Source organism: Musa acuminata, chromosome BXJ2-9, assembly GCF_036884655.1.
Source record: "Musa acuminata AAA Group cultivar baxijiao chromosome BXJ2-9, Cavendish_Baxijiao_AAA, whole genome shotgun sequence".
Taxonomy (NCBI): Eukaryota; Viridiplantae; Streptophyta; class Magnoliopsida; order Zingiberales; family Musaceae; genus Musa; species Musa acuminata.
Genome location: NC_088346.1, coordinates 39,628,849 through 39,644,677, shown reverse-complemented (window position 1 = coordinate 39,644,677; position 15,829 = coordinate 39,628,849). Strand labels below are relative to the sequence as shown.

The 15,829-nt window shown below is 40.2% G+C and overlaps 2 protein-coding genes across 2 annotated transcripts; one reads left to right on the top strand and one right to left on the bottom strand.

Moving 5' to 3' along the window:
• Window positions 1–832: 832 nt before the first annotated feature.
• Window positions 833–1,555, top strand: LOC103998573 (bZIP transcription factor 27-like). The gene is made up of 3 exons (XM_009420075.3): window positions 833–1,261; window positions 1,331–1,408; window positions 1,478–1,555. The coding sequence occupies exons 1-3, from the start codon at window positions 833–835 to the stop codon at window positions 1,553–1,555; spliced, it is 585 nt and encodes a 194-aa protein (XP_009418350.2).
• A 1,788-nt stretch (window positions 1,556–3,343) lies between these two features.
• Window positions 3,344–15,709, bottom strand: LOC135623421 (rac-like GTP-binding protein 5). The gene is made up of 7 exons (XM_065126378.1): window positions 15,238–15,709; window positions 14,020–14,107; window positions 13,790–13,899; window positions 13,608–13,671; window positions 4,035–4,099; window positions 3,853–3,918; window positions 3,344–3,760 (listed from the first exon to the last, which is right to left on the bottom strand). Exons 1-7 carry the CDS (start codon window positions 15,334–15,336, stop codon window positions 3,662–3,664), a joined length of 591 nt encoding a protein of 196 aa, XP_064982450.1. The 5' UTR covers window positions 15,337–15,709; the 3' UTR covers window positions 3,344–3,661.
• Window positions 15,710–15,829: the final 120 nt, after the last annotated feature.

Genomic DNA, 15,829 nt, shown 5'->3' with positions numbered 1-15,829 from the left:
CATTTAACTTCTTCTGACCGCAGCAGGCGAGAACCAGATCACAAGCACAACATGCCCAATGAGCATGAAAAGAAAAGAGGGGAAACCACATCACGTGAAGTGGGAGTACTTCAGAAGCTGGATTGGACGCATTGAAGACGGAAGAGAAGACCGAGTGATGAACCAAGACAGTCTCCATCTTCCGATCCCTGGTTTTGCGGCTAGTCAAATGGTCATCCTTTAGAGCAGTGTTCTCCACTGTGGACCTGCAGAGCTTTAGATAGATATTTTGAGGTTTTCGAGTTAGTGAGCTCGGTCTGGGCGACAGGAATTCAGTAAGATCAACCCTGCCCAAGCCCCAGAGTGAGTGAAGTCTGCTGTTGTTACAACTGTTGCAGCACATAGAATCCAGTACATGTGTGTCAATCACATGAGAAGTGCACAAACTGGTACGTACTAATGATCACAAATGACTTCAGAGATTGGAGGAGACAAAAGCATGCGAATCTTACGACCCAACATGGCAAGCATAGAGAAGAATGTACCAGTATGGGAGGAGAGATAGAGAGTCATTATTCCGTTTCTAACCTTTCTTTCTTCATGCTCCGTCGAATATGCATCCATCCATGCATGGGTTGAGAGAGAGGTGGAGAAAGAAAGGGCAGTGCACGCCATATGACACCAACCATGGAAACAACAGCACGAGGCTCCTAAGTACTGATCAATTAGCAAAGCTTCCTAAGCAACAGCAAATTTGATGCTTTCATGTACCAAATTCTGCTCCCTCGGGCCTACAATGGAGTGATCTCCTCTTCCTCCAGGTCTTGAGATGCTTTGAAGCTTCCCCTACCTGATGCCGGGAAGGAACATGGAAGAGGTATGGAAAGACATCAGCCTCAGCACTCTCCACCAAGACGTGCCTTCAACTCCCGTCCTCGCCTTCCACCCCGCCACCACCATCTCCTCCTTTCGAGCCGTCATGCTGCAGGACTTCATCGCCGATGCCTTCAAAGCAGAAAATCGAGCTTATTCTCCGAGCACCCACAGTCCTCCTGCTTCGCTCAGTCCCACCTCTGACAACTCCCGGCAGTTCTTTGGCTATGATCTCAACGCCAGTGCCAGTGCCAGTGGCAGTAACGCAGCACAGTCTGAGTCAACGAAGAAGCGGTCGCCGGAGAAGCGGCCGAACCGGAGCGTTGACAGACAAAGCGGCGTCGAGCAAAGGAAGAAGCGGATGATCAAGAATCGAGAGTCGGCGGCTCGATCTAGGGCCAGGAAACAGGTGCTATCCCCTCTCCTTCTTCTCAAACGGGTTCAAGGACTCTAATCTTGAGCGCCTTCTACGAGACAGGCCTACAGGAACGAGCTAGAGCTAGAAGCCGCACGTCTGCTGAATGAGAACGAGATGCTGAAGCGAGAGTCCGAACAGGTAATCTTTACCACTATCAAACAAAACGATCCTATGCTTTCTTACAAGATTCTTCAACCTTTGCGGCAGCTGCGCATGACAGTGGCTGCTCAGAACCCCACGGCTTCCAAGCCTACGCTGCAGAGAACCTTAACAGCTCCGTTTTGAGTGAGAGAACTGATAGAGAGAAGTTTCCTTTCACCAGCAAATCCTACACTTCCATTGTCCACAGTAAGCTCAAGTGTTCCAGATTTGTGATCGCCTACATATAGCAGAGTCGTCCAACAAAGAACAGACCAGTTTTAGGTACGCGTGTGTACATGTATACGTCTGCAGTGTTTGCCTTCTTCCAACATGTATAATTCTCGCGATGCTGTTTGGTTTGTGCTTGTGTTGATATGGCAAATTCCTAGAACAAAAGTACAGCATTTTAGTTGCATAATGGTCTATGTTCTTTACGTTTGCCAGTGGTCGCACTCTGTGTTTATTAACCTTGCATTATTGTATTTCTAGCCGTTGTTCTTTTATTTATTCATTAAATATTTTCTTTTTTTTAGTTTTTTGGATTAGATTGACTTGGACAGGTTTTAATGATGTTGTATAAGATGGTAAAAATTAGCTGTTTGATGGCTTTATATGATATCTTTTCTCTTGTCATCGTCCTTTCCGACCTAATGTTTTTTTTTATCTATTTGTAAAATTTTATATATTTTTATGTTTCGAATATGAGACATAATTATATTTTAAAAATATTAAACATACATCCATGGGATCAACTAATGATTGAATGACTTAGATTCGACCTAATCGATGTTTGATTCGATTCTGATAAATATGATTTATCGTCTTTTCAAGTTATTTGAAGTTTGAATGCATATGTAATTATTGAGGTAGTCTGCTCGTTACCACTCGATCAATGTAGGAGGTGGAGTTCCTCAGCATGCACACACCTACACGATCGGTTTTAACTGGTTGGAGTATTTATTATTTGGATTGAAATATGGTTACATTAAAGGGTACATCATCCCTTGTCATCATTTTTATTCTAATATGTCAAATCTACATCTATCCATGGTGTCCGTATGTATACCTTCCAACAGCAATAGTATCAAGAACAACAACAAGAATTAACAACGCCAACCACAACAATAAATGATTAACATCACTATCTTAATTATCATTATCGTTAGCCCTATCAACAATAGCAAGAAAAATAGCATCATCTTTATCATCATTATTATCAACAAAAGCACCACCATCCAAAAAACATAAAAATAAAAGAACAGATCATGGTCAGTGAAGTGGAAAGCTACCTCACCTGTGCATAATAGTTGACAGGGGAGAGAGAGAGGACTACCTGGTTGGGATGAGAGAGAGTTGAGGGCGCATATACAGAGATCATTTGTTGAAGGGGGTGAACGGTGAAATAAAAGTTTTACAGCCATGGGTGGAAGTTGAAGAAAAAGAAGAAGAAATCAGAGGTTTTGGCATTTACTTGCAGTTCAAAAATCAGGTGTACTTTATTCGCAATGGTCAAAAAAAGACTAATACTTTATTTGAAGCAAAGAGTCTCCATAGCATCATCATCCATCTCAGGTGTCAAAAAGAAGGGGAAAACATATATTAAAATTAAGTTATGATCTAAAATTAACAATCGGGGAGATGAGGCTCATTTAACAAGAAAAAGTCTAATGAAATGAGTTCAACAGCTTATGGTTCAAAAGAACAAAAAATTCAAGCAGCAATGAGCAAGCATGACAGAAGATAAAATGGCCTATGGTAATCAAGCAAACATGTGCGCAAGTAGTAACTATAAGGTCAATAGAAAAGTAGAATTAGCAAATAAACCATATCATCCTGAACAAAATGATAAGGAAAGAACCAGGGAAAACTTGAGGATCAAGCCAAGCATTCCAGTTGTGACACCCAGATTCTGGTGATTTTGAAGAAAAATCCTCAAAGCAAGCAACTATTGCAAACTTAAAAAGCCATTTAAGTGAACAAATTGAAATACAATAAACTCAGTATACCATCTTAGTGCAATGAAAATAAATCCAAACAACAGTCCCTAACATTAATGTGAACTAGTCATCCGAATAAGGAACATGCTTTGCCAGGTCAATTGCAGATCACCAAAGTCAAAAGGAGAAACAAACCATTTGACGCACTGATAATGCTGCTGCATTTGTTGGTTGTGTGCTGGTACCAAATTCCCTGAATTTGAACGAGTCGCTCGAATAAATCGCTGGCTACCACCTTTTGCACGCTAGATTATCACAATATGGAGCAACCTTTCTGTTGCTTTTTTTTCTTCTTCTGCTTGGGTGGCTGAAGCACGACCTTGATGGCCGCATCGAATACCGCCTTGACATTCTACATCACATAATTTTACATTGCGGCAGGAATCCATCAGAAAAATGGAAATGGATTAAAAACGATCAAGAGGAAAAATTAGGGGAACACACTTGCTGAGTCTTTGAACTGCACTCTATGTACGAAGCAGCACCTATTTGCTTCCGCAGCTCCTCCCCCTAGAACATTGTGAGACCCACTTATTATTGTAAGAAATTCTGATTGAAAAACCACAAATAAGATGCATATTGACATAGGAACATGGTTAAGCTTTCTAACATGTCAACAAATTTACCTGAGCGGTACTTATGGGAACAGCACCTGGGTGATCTATAAAGAACTGCTGCTCATCCCGAAGATCTGCAAACAAATCCATTGCAGTTATTGTCACATGAGAAAACTGTGAAGCCATAAGACGGGCTGCAATGTAGCATTGTTAAACATAAAAAGTTATATACAATTAATTCCATAGAAGAAAGACAATGAATAAGCTTGAAGCAAAATATGTGAGACAACAATGTTGTAGAAAATATGTGCTCTATTGGAATTCCATCACCCAAATATTAGCTCTTTTGCACGAAGATCACCACTTGGCACTCTGAAGATGTAAATCATCATATATGTGACAACAAGAAACTAGTGTAGCATCCCTGTCGACATTAATATCTCCCCTGTGTTTTCATTGTCAGCAATTAAAAACAATAAAACATTCATTAAACCAGAGTTAAGAAAAAGAAGGGAACTTGTGCACACATAAGGAAGATTCCCTTGAATATGCTACATATTGCACAATATATATTAACCGAGAAAAAATGTGAGCATAACTAGGTCTATACATGCCTTTGAACTTTGTCAAGTTTTCATAGACATATTCAACTAAATCATCATACTTATTTCCTCAATTAACCCTAATTTTTCCAGTTCCACCCAACTCTTCTAAGTGTTACCAATTGCATCCATTTAGTGTGAATATCATGCGCCATCATCTTAGTGTCAAAACGTTCCTCAAAATAATCAAAAACTTTAGTGAGATACATAAATCAAATGACTCCGCTTCTGTGAACTGTGTATGAGAATTTCACCTCAAACTGTACATAGATGGACTGACGAAAATTACATAAATAATTGACAAGGGATCTTTTCTATGTAGTTCAATCAATCAAGCATTCCAGTCTGCAGAGTTATCCTTAGATAAACTCTTGAAAATCCTTTGGCTAGCCAAAGGATTTTCAAGGCAACTTAACCAAAATGCATGATATTCATTTTTCCATTTGATGTTCACTGCCTCATTGCCAAATATCGAAAAAACGATTCTGCTTCACTCTAAACACGATCATCATCAAAGACCTGACATGCTCAAATATCATGTAGACATTATTTTGCTCAGATAGAACATATCTTATCATCAGTCACATAGCCAACCAATAAAGTGTCAACTATTTCAAAAAAAATGGAGAAAAAACACAGCTTTGACTCATCTATTGTTATAGATCTCTAACATTCGCCCAGGCTCCTTTGTTTGTTCAGTGAAGTGCCAACATAAATCTTTATTAGTATCCCTTGCTAACTGCTTTCCTCTATGACATTGTGATGTTTGATTCTAAACCAAAGATTACATTCCATATGAACACTATAATTTGGTTATACGAACTTCATGCAAGTAATTTCAGAAGCATCCTTCACAACCAACTTCATAAAGAAAGCTTCATAAAGAGGGACAATATACACCAATTCTTTACCTGACATTTAACTTGTTTGGGAAGCATATGGAGGGAAGGAAAAATCTAAACCTTAGACAACCAAAGGCTAATAAAATATTCAACTTTTCACCAAGTTCTGCAAACCTTAGTCTTATAATAACGAAAAGGATCAAGAACATAGAGGGCAATGAGAAAACAAAAAAATAGATCCAATAGGAAATGACGCTACAAGAGGGAAGAACTAAGTTCTTTTGATAAGATAAATGAAAAAAAGAGACAAAACTAGAAAAAACAAACAGATAGTAAAAAGTTATATAGATAAGCATGTGTTTCATTGCATGGAAACTTCAATGGGAAACTATTATACCACAAAACCTTCTTTTCCAATGTTTGACCAAAAAAAATCTGGAAACAAGAATTCAGATTTTTATAAAAATAGCCTTTTGTTTCACTCATTTTCTCTAGAGATTGAAAAGGTTTCTCTAAGACCCCCCCTGCTTATGTCTTTCCAACGGTTCTTTCTAACACAAAATAACTTCTTTTCCTGATCAGGACGATCTCAACACCATTCAACCAATTTGGCCGACCCCTATACAAGGGCACCTTGAAGACTCAAATCCCTGGTTGGCCAAGCAAAGCCCAAGTCTCAGCAGCCCACTTAACTCAATCCAAGTCCTAATATGACTCGGATTAGGAAAGCCCACACCCCAATAGAAGCAACCACCAAGTAAAGGGGGTGTGGCAACCCTACAAGGAAAGTACTAGTTATGCACACTTTACAAGGAAAGTCCTTAAACTCCAAGGACTTGGGTCATCCCTTACCCTATAAAACAAGGGATGTACCCCAATCTAAAGGCAATCAAACAAAGTCCCATCAAGAGCCCAACCAGCCCTAGCTATTCTAACCTCAAAAGAAAGAAGAAAGGAGAAGAGAAAAGAGAGAAGAGAGAAGGGAGGAACTCTGCAAGGTGCAACCAGTCCTTCCAGCCGTAGCCTTCTTCCATGAGTTCTAACAGACAAAGCTTTACACCAAGCTCTGCCCAGGTGCAGTGAGAAGCACCCAACGCCTGATGCTTGTTGTCCAAACCTCAGGAGGTGCTTCCAACAACGAGAGAGGAGGAGACTGAAACCGGCAACGACAAGCAATTTGCCAAGAGCACTCAAGTGTTGTCCAAAGACAATCTGCATTCTATGCACCTATTAATCTCCTTATGTGCTTTTAATTCTATTGCCTCAAGTCTTGTAGTTAGCACTTTAGCTGTATAAGCAATAGAAGTTGATCTTTTTTCGATTTTATGCTTGAGCTTCTACCAGTAGTTCTCTCTGCCAAAAGTTACATCCGAAAGATGATATCAAGTCGATGGATCATCGAACTGAACCCCATATAGATCAAGTGATATCATAGCAATGAACTCGTGGATGGTGACCATGAGACACAAATATGAAAGATTAAACCAAAAACTACAAGAGTTGGAGTTCACGATATACTCACCCGGAGGAAGAAACACCAACGGGATGGTGGCCAACAACCCAATAGCCTTGGTCAACCTTACTGCCCAGATGGCAATATTAGCCCAGTAGAAAGAGAGGGTCAAGCCAAACCAACCCTATAGCGAAAGATGACCAAGCAAAGAATGTCACTACAAAGGAGAGAGAGTCGTCTCCATCAGAGATGTGCAATCAGGAAGAAGATATTGTCAAACAAAATATCGCAGCAAGAACTCAACCATTTTGAGCTGAGGCACGCATAAACATACCCTCCTACGATGGCTCGATCAACACTGAGGTATTAGACTCATGGATTTATCAACTCGATACTTACTTTGATCTATATGATTACAACAGAGAGGATAGGATGATGCTTGTGCAACTCAAGTTGATTGGACAAGCTCTCGCATGGTAGAAAGCCTATCTTTGAACCAACGACGACGAAGACGTGTCATGGACACGATTCAAAAGGCTCATACAAGAATTTTATCCTATGGGGTATCTCAAAGAAAGATGGAGGAAGTGACACTACCTATGCGAAGGGACCATTATGTGCAAGAATGCACCGTCGATTTCGACAACAAGCGATAGCACTCGGTATCTCCCTTGACATTCACTCGATAGTGATGAAATACACCACCGGCCTCCATGCCCAAATCAACACAGAACTACGTCTCTTTAAAACTCACGACTTCACGACGACAAGTGTGATGGCAGTGACAATTGAGAAGAAGAATAGAACTTGTATTGAGAAGAATGGGAAGAAGGCTAAGGGAAGCACCCGAAAGCTAAGAACACCGAGAGCCATAAAGCCACATCTTCTTCCAAAAGAAACGATTTATTCTATGATCAATCAGAATCAGAATCACGAGAGAAGTGTTGGAAGGTCAAACTTAAACTCTTCCCGATTAAGTGGAAGAACAATTAGAATCAGTATACAGCAATCGCGACCGAGGAGATATCAAATCGAACTAGCACCGGCTTCACACTCGAATCCGAGTCTCTCACTAATGGCTAGACCAAAGGATATAGACTCGAATCCGACCCTCAATCTAGAAGTTCGAGAAAAATGGTTCACTCTCAAGATACTAGTGTAACAGATGCAATCGTCGACACTGGAAGCCAAAAGAACCTTATCTCAGCAAGCTTGATGCAAAAGCTGGGACTCGAGACCACTCCTCTATAAAGTCATATCCTTTGGTGTGGATCCACAAATACGTCGAGATGAAAATAGATCACCAATGCAAATTCAAATTTGCGATCACCAACATGTACAACGACAAGGTGACATACGAGGTGGTGCCCCTCAACATATGTCAAGTCATCTTCGGGAGTCCATGCTTGTGGGACCAAGAAGCCATCTACTATCATCGGCCCCAACAATACATGTTCTGAAAGGACAAAAAGAAGTTCATCGTCAAGAAGGACAGAAGCAGATAACCAATCAACTTAGTATTGATCGCCCAAGCAAAGAGGATGGTGGACGCATGCCGAAAGTTTGTGCTCCTACTCAACCGGCCAATTACAGTAGTGACACAAACATTAGCCTTGACTTCGGCACACAAAACCACAAAAAACAAAGGCCTACAGTAGCCATAAGCAAGTATCCAAATCTTTTTGAAGAACACAGTTGGTCTTCCCCTACGATGCCTAGTGGAGCACGAAATCTAGCTTATTTTTGACCTTTGTTGTATCTTAGCATGTACCAGAGTTCGATCATGGAGAACGACGAAATCCAAAGAAAGTTGTTGAGCTAATCGAGAGTGGTGTCATTCAACCAAGCAATTCCCCTTGCGGCTCACCGATGGCTCACCGATGGTGATAGCGCCAAAGAAAGACAAAGGTTAGCACATGTGCGCCGACTATCGTGCCTTAAACAAGATCGCAATGAAGAATCAATAACCGTTGCCACGGATCAACGATTTGCAAGAGCAACTACAACCTACCATGGTCTCCTCAAGGCTAGATCTCAAATCAGGATATCAAGTTTGAATCCAAGAATATACCTGGTAAACAACATTCAAGACAACGAGTTGTTCGAGTAGTTGGTGATGCCTTTCGGCCTATGCAAAGCATCGACCACCTTCATGCGACTCATGGACGATGTGCTGTCATTATATCGGAGATTTCGTCATCGTCCACCTCGATGACATCTTCATCTATAGCAAAAAGAACATGTTGAACACAAGCGACTCAAACAAGGTCTTGATGAAACACCAACTGCGACTCAACCTAAAGAAATACGAATTTGGTAAAAGAAAGCTCATCAACCTTGGCTTCATCATTGGTGGAGGAAGAATCTAGATCGACGATCGACTCAAACAAGGTCAAGGCAATCCGAGAGTGGCCAAAACCAAGGACGATCACAGAAATTTAAAGCTTTCTAGGAACACACCAATACCTAGTAAGTTCTCCAAAACTTCTCTACTCTTGCGACTCATTTACATTCCCTCACCAAGGCAAGGCAAAGATTCAAGTGGATGGAAAAGCATGATGATACGTTCTAGTGAGGCGCCCATGCTAACCTTACCAAGTCTGCAACGACCATTCCAGTTAGAGGTGGACACATTGAAATATGCAATAGGAGATGTTTTGATGCAAGATGGCCGACCCATGGCATACCACTCTAAGATATTCCTAGGATCTCAGAAGTCTTATCCCGCTTATGACAAAGAATTGCTCACGCCACACCAAACAATCAAACATTAGCGTGTGTATCTTTTGGGGAAGGAGACGATTGTCTACACCAACCATCGACCAGTTCAATACCTTTGAATGTAATCCAAATTGTAGCAAGCACGGCATACGAAGTGGATGTCATATCTGCAACAATTCAACTTAGTGATCAAGTACAAAAGGGTGGGCAAAACAAGGTAGCTGACATGTTCCATGATCCTCGATCGTGAGTCTTTACTTGTCAGTGCATATGTAGGACGAATCTAGTTTTCACGAAGACTATGCAAACATATACATTGAAGACCCAAAATTTAAAGACATCATGGAGAAAGTCAAATCAAGAATTGACATGAAATTCATGCTCCAAGGAGTGCTCTACAAGGGTGCTTAGCTTTGCATACCGCAGAAAGCAAATCACATGAATTAGATCCAACAAGCACACTCATCAAAAGTCGTAAAACACTTGGTGTGAACAAGACTTTGATGAACCTACAATGACATGTTTACTAGTCTCGGATGCAGCAAGATGTGGCGTAGTTCGTGCGAGGATGTGTCCTTTGCAACACTTTAAAGTCGACCAATCGAAAATTAGAATTGTACACTCTATTGCCCGTTCCATCACAACCATAAAAAAGCGTATCTATGGACTTCTTGGGAAGTCTCCCTACGATGAGACAGTGACACAACTATCTCTTTGCGGTGGTCGATAAGTTATCGAAAATGGTGGTGCTCATGCCTAGCAAGAAGATAATCACTGGAGAAGGAATAGCCCAATTATTCTTCTAACACATGTGGACACACTTCAGCCTTCGGAGTTCCATTGTGTTCAACCGTAACAAGCATTTCTTGACCAACTTTTGGAATTCATTTATGGACACCAAACTGGAAAAGAGCACAGCCTTCCATCCACAAATCGACGGCTAAACCATAGTGAACCGCACTATGGCTCATCTCCTTCGAGAATACAACTTCGACACTCGAAGACATGGGATGAAAGCTTATCGTACCTTTAGTTTGCTTTCAATCGAGCAATGCACAATTCTAGTAACAAATCACCATTCGAGGTATGCTCGAGTTATTTATCGCAAAGTTCTTTCGATCTGCAATTTATAATCGATTCAGAATCAGTTACATCCAACAAAAAGCAATGCAACACAACAAGCCTAGAAATTTCTAGAGAACATCCACAAGGTGCATGAAGAGATTGTGAAGCAATTTCAACGAAGCCAACAAAAATACAAATGACACAATCGACACCGTGTCAAAGGACGATTCCATGAAGGAGACCTTTTTTTGCTACACTTTGGGAAAGAAAGACTCAAAAGAGAAGGAAAGAAGCTAAAGGCCATCTGATATGGACTGTTCAAAGTCTTGGAGCGGATTCAAAATAATGCATGCCAACTCGAGTTGCCACCTTATATGGAGATGTACTCTGTTGTGAACGTCGAGAACTTGAAATCGTTCGAGCATTTGATGTTAGACGATGAGATGAATGAGACGCTATCATCCATCGAAGACTTGGTGACCGACCAAGAGAAGCCACTTGAAAAAGACACTATCGTCGAGAAGTTCACTACCACCCGGCAAGGCATCAAAGTTGTCTTCCAAATTGGACGCAAGGAGTAAAAACCAAGTGCAACAAGATGATTCTCCAAAGAAGCTACCGAAGCTAAGTTTTCCAAACTTCAAAGCAAGATTCAATGGGACGTGAATCACCTAACTAGGGGAGTCATAATCAAAGACGATCTTAACACCATTCAACTAGTTTGGCCGACCCCTATCCAAGGGCCTCTTGAATACTCGAAGCCATGTTTGGTCAAGTAAAGCCCAAGTCCAAACAACCCACTTAGCTCAATCCAAATCCTAATAGGACTCGGATTAGGGAAGCCCTCACCGAAATAGGGGTAGCCACCAAACAAGGGGGTTTAGCAACCCTACAAGGAAAGTACTATCTATGCGTGCCCTTCAAAGAAAGTCATTAAACCCTAAAGACCTGAGGCACCCCTTACCCTATAAAACAAGGGGTGTGTCAACATCTAAACTCTAAAGGCAATCAAAATAGTCTCTAGCAAGAGCCCAACCAGCCTTAATTGTTCCAATATCAAAAGAGAGAAGAGAGGAGAAGAGAGAAGGAACTTTACGCGGTGCAGCCAATCCTTCTGGCCGTAGACTTCTTCCTCGAGTTCCAACAGTCGAAGCTTTGCATCAAGCTCTGCCCAATTGCTGTGAGAAGTCGCCAACGCTTGTTGCCTAATGTCCAAACCTTAGGAAGAGGTTCCAGTAGTGAGAGAGGAGGAGACCGAAACCGACGATGAAATATAATCTACCGAGAGCACCCAAGTGTTGTTCAAAGACAACCTACACTCTACGTACCTATTAGTCTCTTTACACACTTTTAATTTCATCGCCTTAAATCTTATAGTTAGCACTCTTACGTTACAAACAATAGAGGTTGTTCTTTTTTCGATTTTACACTTGGTCATCTAACAATAGTTCTCTCCTCAGCCAAAACCTCCATCCGAAAGGTGGTATCGAGTCGACGGATCGTCAAACCCAAACCCCATACGAATCATTTCCTACACCTCAAACTCGGAAAAGGAAAAGGAAATTGATTTTCATTCCTATTTCCTATAAACCAAACTCCAACTAATTTTTTATGGAAAAAATTTACTGAAAAAAAGATTCTACCCTTTTCCTTGTATTCAAATAGGTCCAAACTGAAGAAACATATAATATCCGATCAGCCAAGAAAATATCATTAATCAAATTCCACCAGTACAAGACTTGTATTGTTAACCACTATAGATTTCATAATCCAAGATAAATTTATGTTTGAAAAAAATCATAATATAAGAAATCCTACATAAGGAGGCCTTTGCAACTCCCTAAATCCTAATCTGACAGTTGATATGACTCTAAAGGCACAAGAAAACTACCATAAAATTAATGACTAAAATACATTTGAAATTTTCTAAAAAATAAAAAAAAGATTTAGATAACTTGAACCTAAGCTCAAACTAACTTGATTATATCTAATTGAACTTGTCATGCTCATACACCACCATATTGCACATCCTTATTTTGGGAAAGACACCAAAATCACCTATAGAATTACATAAAAATGATCCTATTAGTATCACCAAGTTCTCAAATGCTAAATAAGAACACGTCATATACTTCCGACTTTGTAAGCCAACTTGATATACCTCCAACAGGAAACATTCATACACAATCAACTCTATGAAAAATAACTCAAATGACAGTTCTAAGATGCAAGAGAAGACGATATAAGAAGATGATAAAAGCTAAATGTGACCGGTCGTTCATAAAGAAATAATGCTCAGCGAATCATAGTAGCTCAACAGGGTGAAGATCAACAATGATTATACACTATTGTCAGTATCATCATCAGTGTAGGATGTGCAAGGATAAACATCAAAGCATTGCAATTTAATTCTGTAGCAACTTCACCGCAAGCATGTGTCAAAAAAACCTGGACAAACCACAATCCTCACAGATAACAAGAAAAGTAAACACAACAGATCCAAGTTTCAAAAAGTTACATGACTACTTTGGGTTGCATAGGTTAGGGTCGAGCTAGTGTTGAGTCAACATAAGTCTTGACCAGGTACGAAATCATGTTGAATAAATTTGGTCCTAATCTTAAAGGTCGCTGATATTTCCATAAGTCTGTAATCAGTCTTCTCAGAGTTGTAACAGAAATCAAACTATTGTATGTTCTTTGTCCACTAGCAATGGTTGCTCCAAGCCATCCTTACTTTCTCTCCATTCATTTTGCACTGAACATATAGTTGTCAAAGTTCTGTCTGGCTCATAACTACCAACCCTCAAAACAAAATTCAAAAGCAACTAATCTTGAATCTGATAGTTGTACACAAAGCGGATAGGAGACTTCTAAGTCACCAAGTCAAATTCCACCATAACCATAACAAGAAAAATGAAAATAAGAAGTGAAACAAATTAAAATATCATAATAACATTACCAAGCTTTGTTCCAACAAGAATTATGGGCACACCAGGTGCATAGTGCCTTAGCTCAGGAATCCACTGAGAAATCAGAATCAAAAAAAAAGAGGAAAAAAAGGAATCAGCAAACCATGCACCTTTTTTGTAACAAGTTGGATACTTTTAAACAAAGATGTAAGAATGAGGCAAAATCCATCACCTTCTTGGCAACATTTTCATAGCTGGCTTTACTAATGAGAGAGAAAGCAAGCAAGAAAACATCTGCACCACGGTAGCTCAAAGGTCTTAATCTATTGTAATCCTCTTGGCCTGTTTAAAGAAAACATAATATTTTACTAGTGTGGAAACTAAAATATACAAGGAATGCAGGGATTAAAACAAAAAAGGAGAGAATCAACAGGCAAAAGAGAGAAATAAAATTCAATGTACCTGCAGTATCCCACAAACCTAAGTTAACTGTGTTACCATCCACCACTACATTTGCGCTGAAATTGTCAAAAACGGTAGGAACATAATCCTGTTCAGAAGATAAGGAATATAAGTATCTGCAATTGTAGGCCTCCATAAACTCTCGTCCCTCAAAATGTGGACTTAACAATGATAGTCTCCTCTAGGAATAAAAGCCTTGAGTTAAAAATCCTAATTCAGGACTTATAAGGCCATGATTTGCACATTCTCATCCCTCAAAGACAAAATTAACAATAAAAATTTATCAAGAAATGATCATCTTGAATGAAAATCCTCTTTCAAAGAGGCAAAAGTCTAAAGTTATGGTCCATAAAGTGCAAACTAACAGTTAATAAAGATATTAAAAGATTGCCATTATAGAGACCACACTTCTGTCACCAGATAATGAAAAAGAAGGTGGATACGATGCTTAATTGGTCCATAAAGACAGTTACTAGAAGCATTAATGATTTTCCATTAAAAAGATAACATTTTTTCCCCCACATGATGAAAAAGAAGGTGGATTGGATGCTTGAATGGAACAACTAAGTGAAATGGTGTTGCCACATATTTTGCAGCATGGCATACAATACAATGTTCGACAGAAACTAACGGATTCTTTGGGAATAGAGAAATCAACATAGCCCTCAAACATATGGACAGCTTTCCTCGTAAACCAATAAAATATCAAACTTTTCAAGAAAACAGAACCAGGAATCATTCTGGCGTCTCCAGATCTTCAAACTACTGCTATTTTCAACATCATTTCCAAAAAAAAAAAAAAAAAGATTCAGAGGTTTCTTTATGCTATGCATAATAAAGACACATCCGTATAATTCACATACGTCAGTCCTGAAATACGTCCTAATTAGTTCAAGCGTACCATTTTCTATCACAAAGCCCCTTTTTCTAATCAGCAATCCACAAATTTGAATAGAATAATCCCACAATTCTTCGTTTCGTCAAATTATACACCTGAGAACCCTAGGGATTTGAAATTTCCCTCAGAAGGAATTTTACTACGAACAAGAGGGGAACAACAAATAAAACCTTTTCAACAAAAATTCAACCTCGTCAAGAGCAGATTTTTTTTTTTTTCCCCTACACCACGAGTGTCTTCCTCCCACAGGAAAATATCGAGAAGGTGACGGAAGCAAGAAAAGAACACAAAAAAAAAAGATCGAAATTTTCAGCACGCACCGTGGGGAAAGTGTTGCTGGTGTAGGAGATAAGCATGCAAGTCTTGCCGACGGCACCGTCCCCCACCGTGACGCACTTTATAAACCTCGACGCGCTCATCTCCTCCGCCGATCTCCTCCACCCTTACCCACCACAACACAGAACTCAAGGAAAAAAAAAAGGTAAAAAGAAAAAAGCCCCTCACTCTCTTCTCGGCCTCCAACTCGGCCGCCCGCTGCTTCTTCAGCTGCGCATCCGAGACAAACGTCCCGCGGCCAAATCAAAGACCTCCGCCATCGACGACACCGAGAAGGCAAAACAGAAAGGAGCGGCAGCCCTAACTCTCAGAGGAAGAGGAAGCAGATCTGCAAAAGAGATCTCCTTCTCTTTCGCGTTCTCTCCGAAAGAGAAAGAGGAGAAGGCCGGGAAATCGTGCGTTCAAAGCGGATTAGGGGAGAGAGAGGGCGGGGAGGGAGGGGGGGCGAGGCGGCCGGGAAATCGTCCGCTCGAAGCGGTCGCCCAGAGAGACCAACTCATTTATACATTTATTTTTTTCCTTTTTAGCACTTTTTAATTATTAATCAATTCAATATATATGTAAATATTCACATGT

Bases quoted from the DNA above. Each gene is read 5' to 3' on its own strand.
- LOC103998573 (XM_009420075.3), top strand. From the start codon at position 833: ATGCCGGGAAGGAACATGGAAGAGGTATGGAAAGACATCAGCCTCAGC. The intron at 1,262-1,330 runs GTGCTATCCCCT...TCTACGAGACAG, and splicing joins GATCTAGGGCCAGGAAACAG to GCCTACAGGAACGAGCTAGA. The intron at 1,409-1,477 runs GTAATCTTTACC...CCTTTGCGGCAG, and splicing joins TGAAGCGAGAGTCCGAACAG to CTGCGCATGACAGTGGCTGC.
- LOC135623421 (XM_065126378.1), bottom strand. From the start codon at position 15,336: ATGAGCGCGTCGAGGTTTATAAAGTGCGTCACGGTGGGGGACGGTGCC. The intron at 14,108-15,237 runs GTGCGTGCTGAA...TCTTCTGAACAG, and splicing joins CCAGCAACACTTTCCCCACG to GATTATGTTCCTACCGTTTT. The intron at 13,900-14,019 runs GTACATTGAATT...TTCTTTAAACAG, and splicing joins AGGTTTGTGGGATACTGCAG to GCCAAGAGGATTACAATAGA.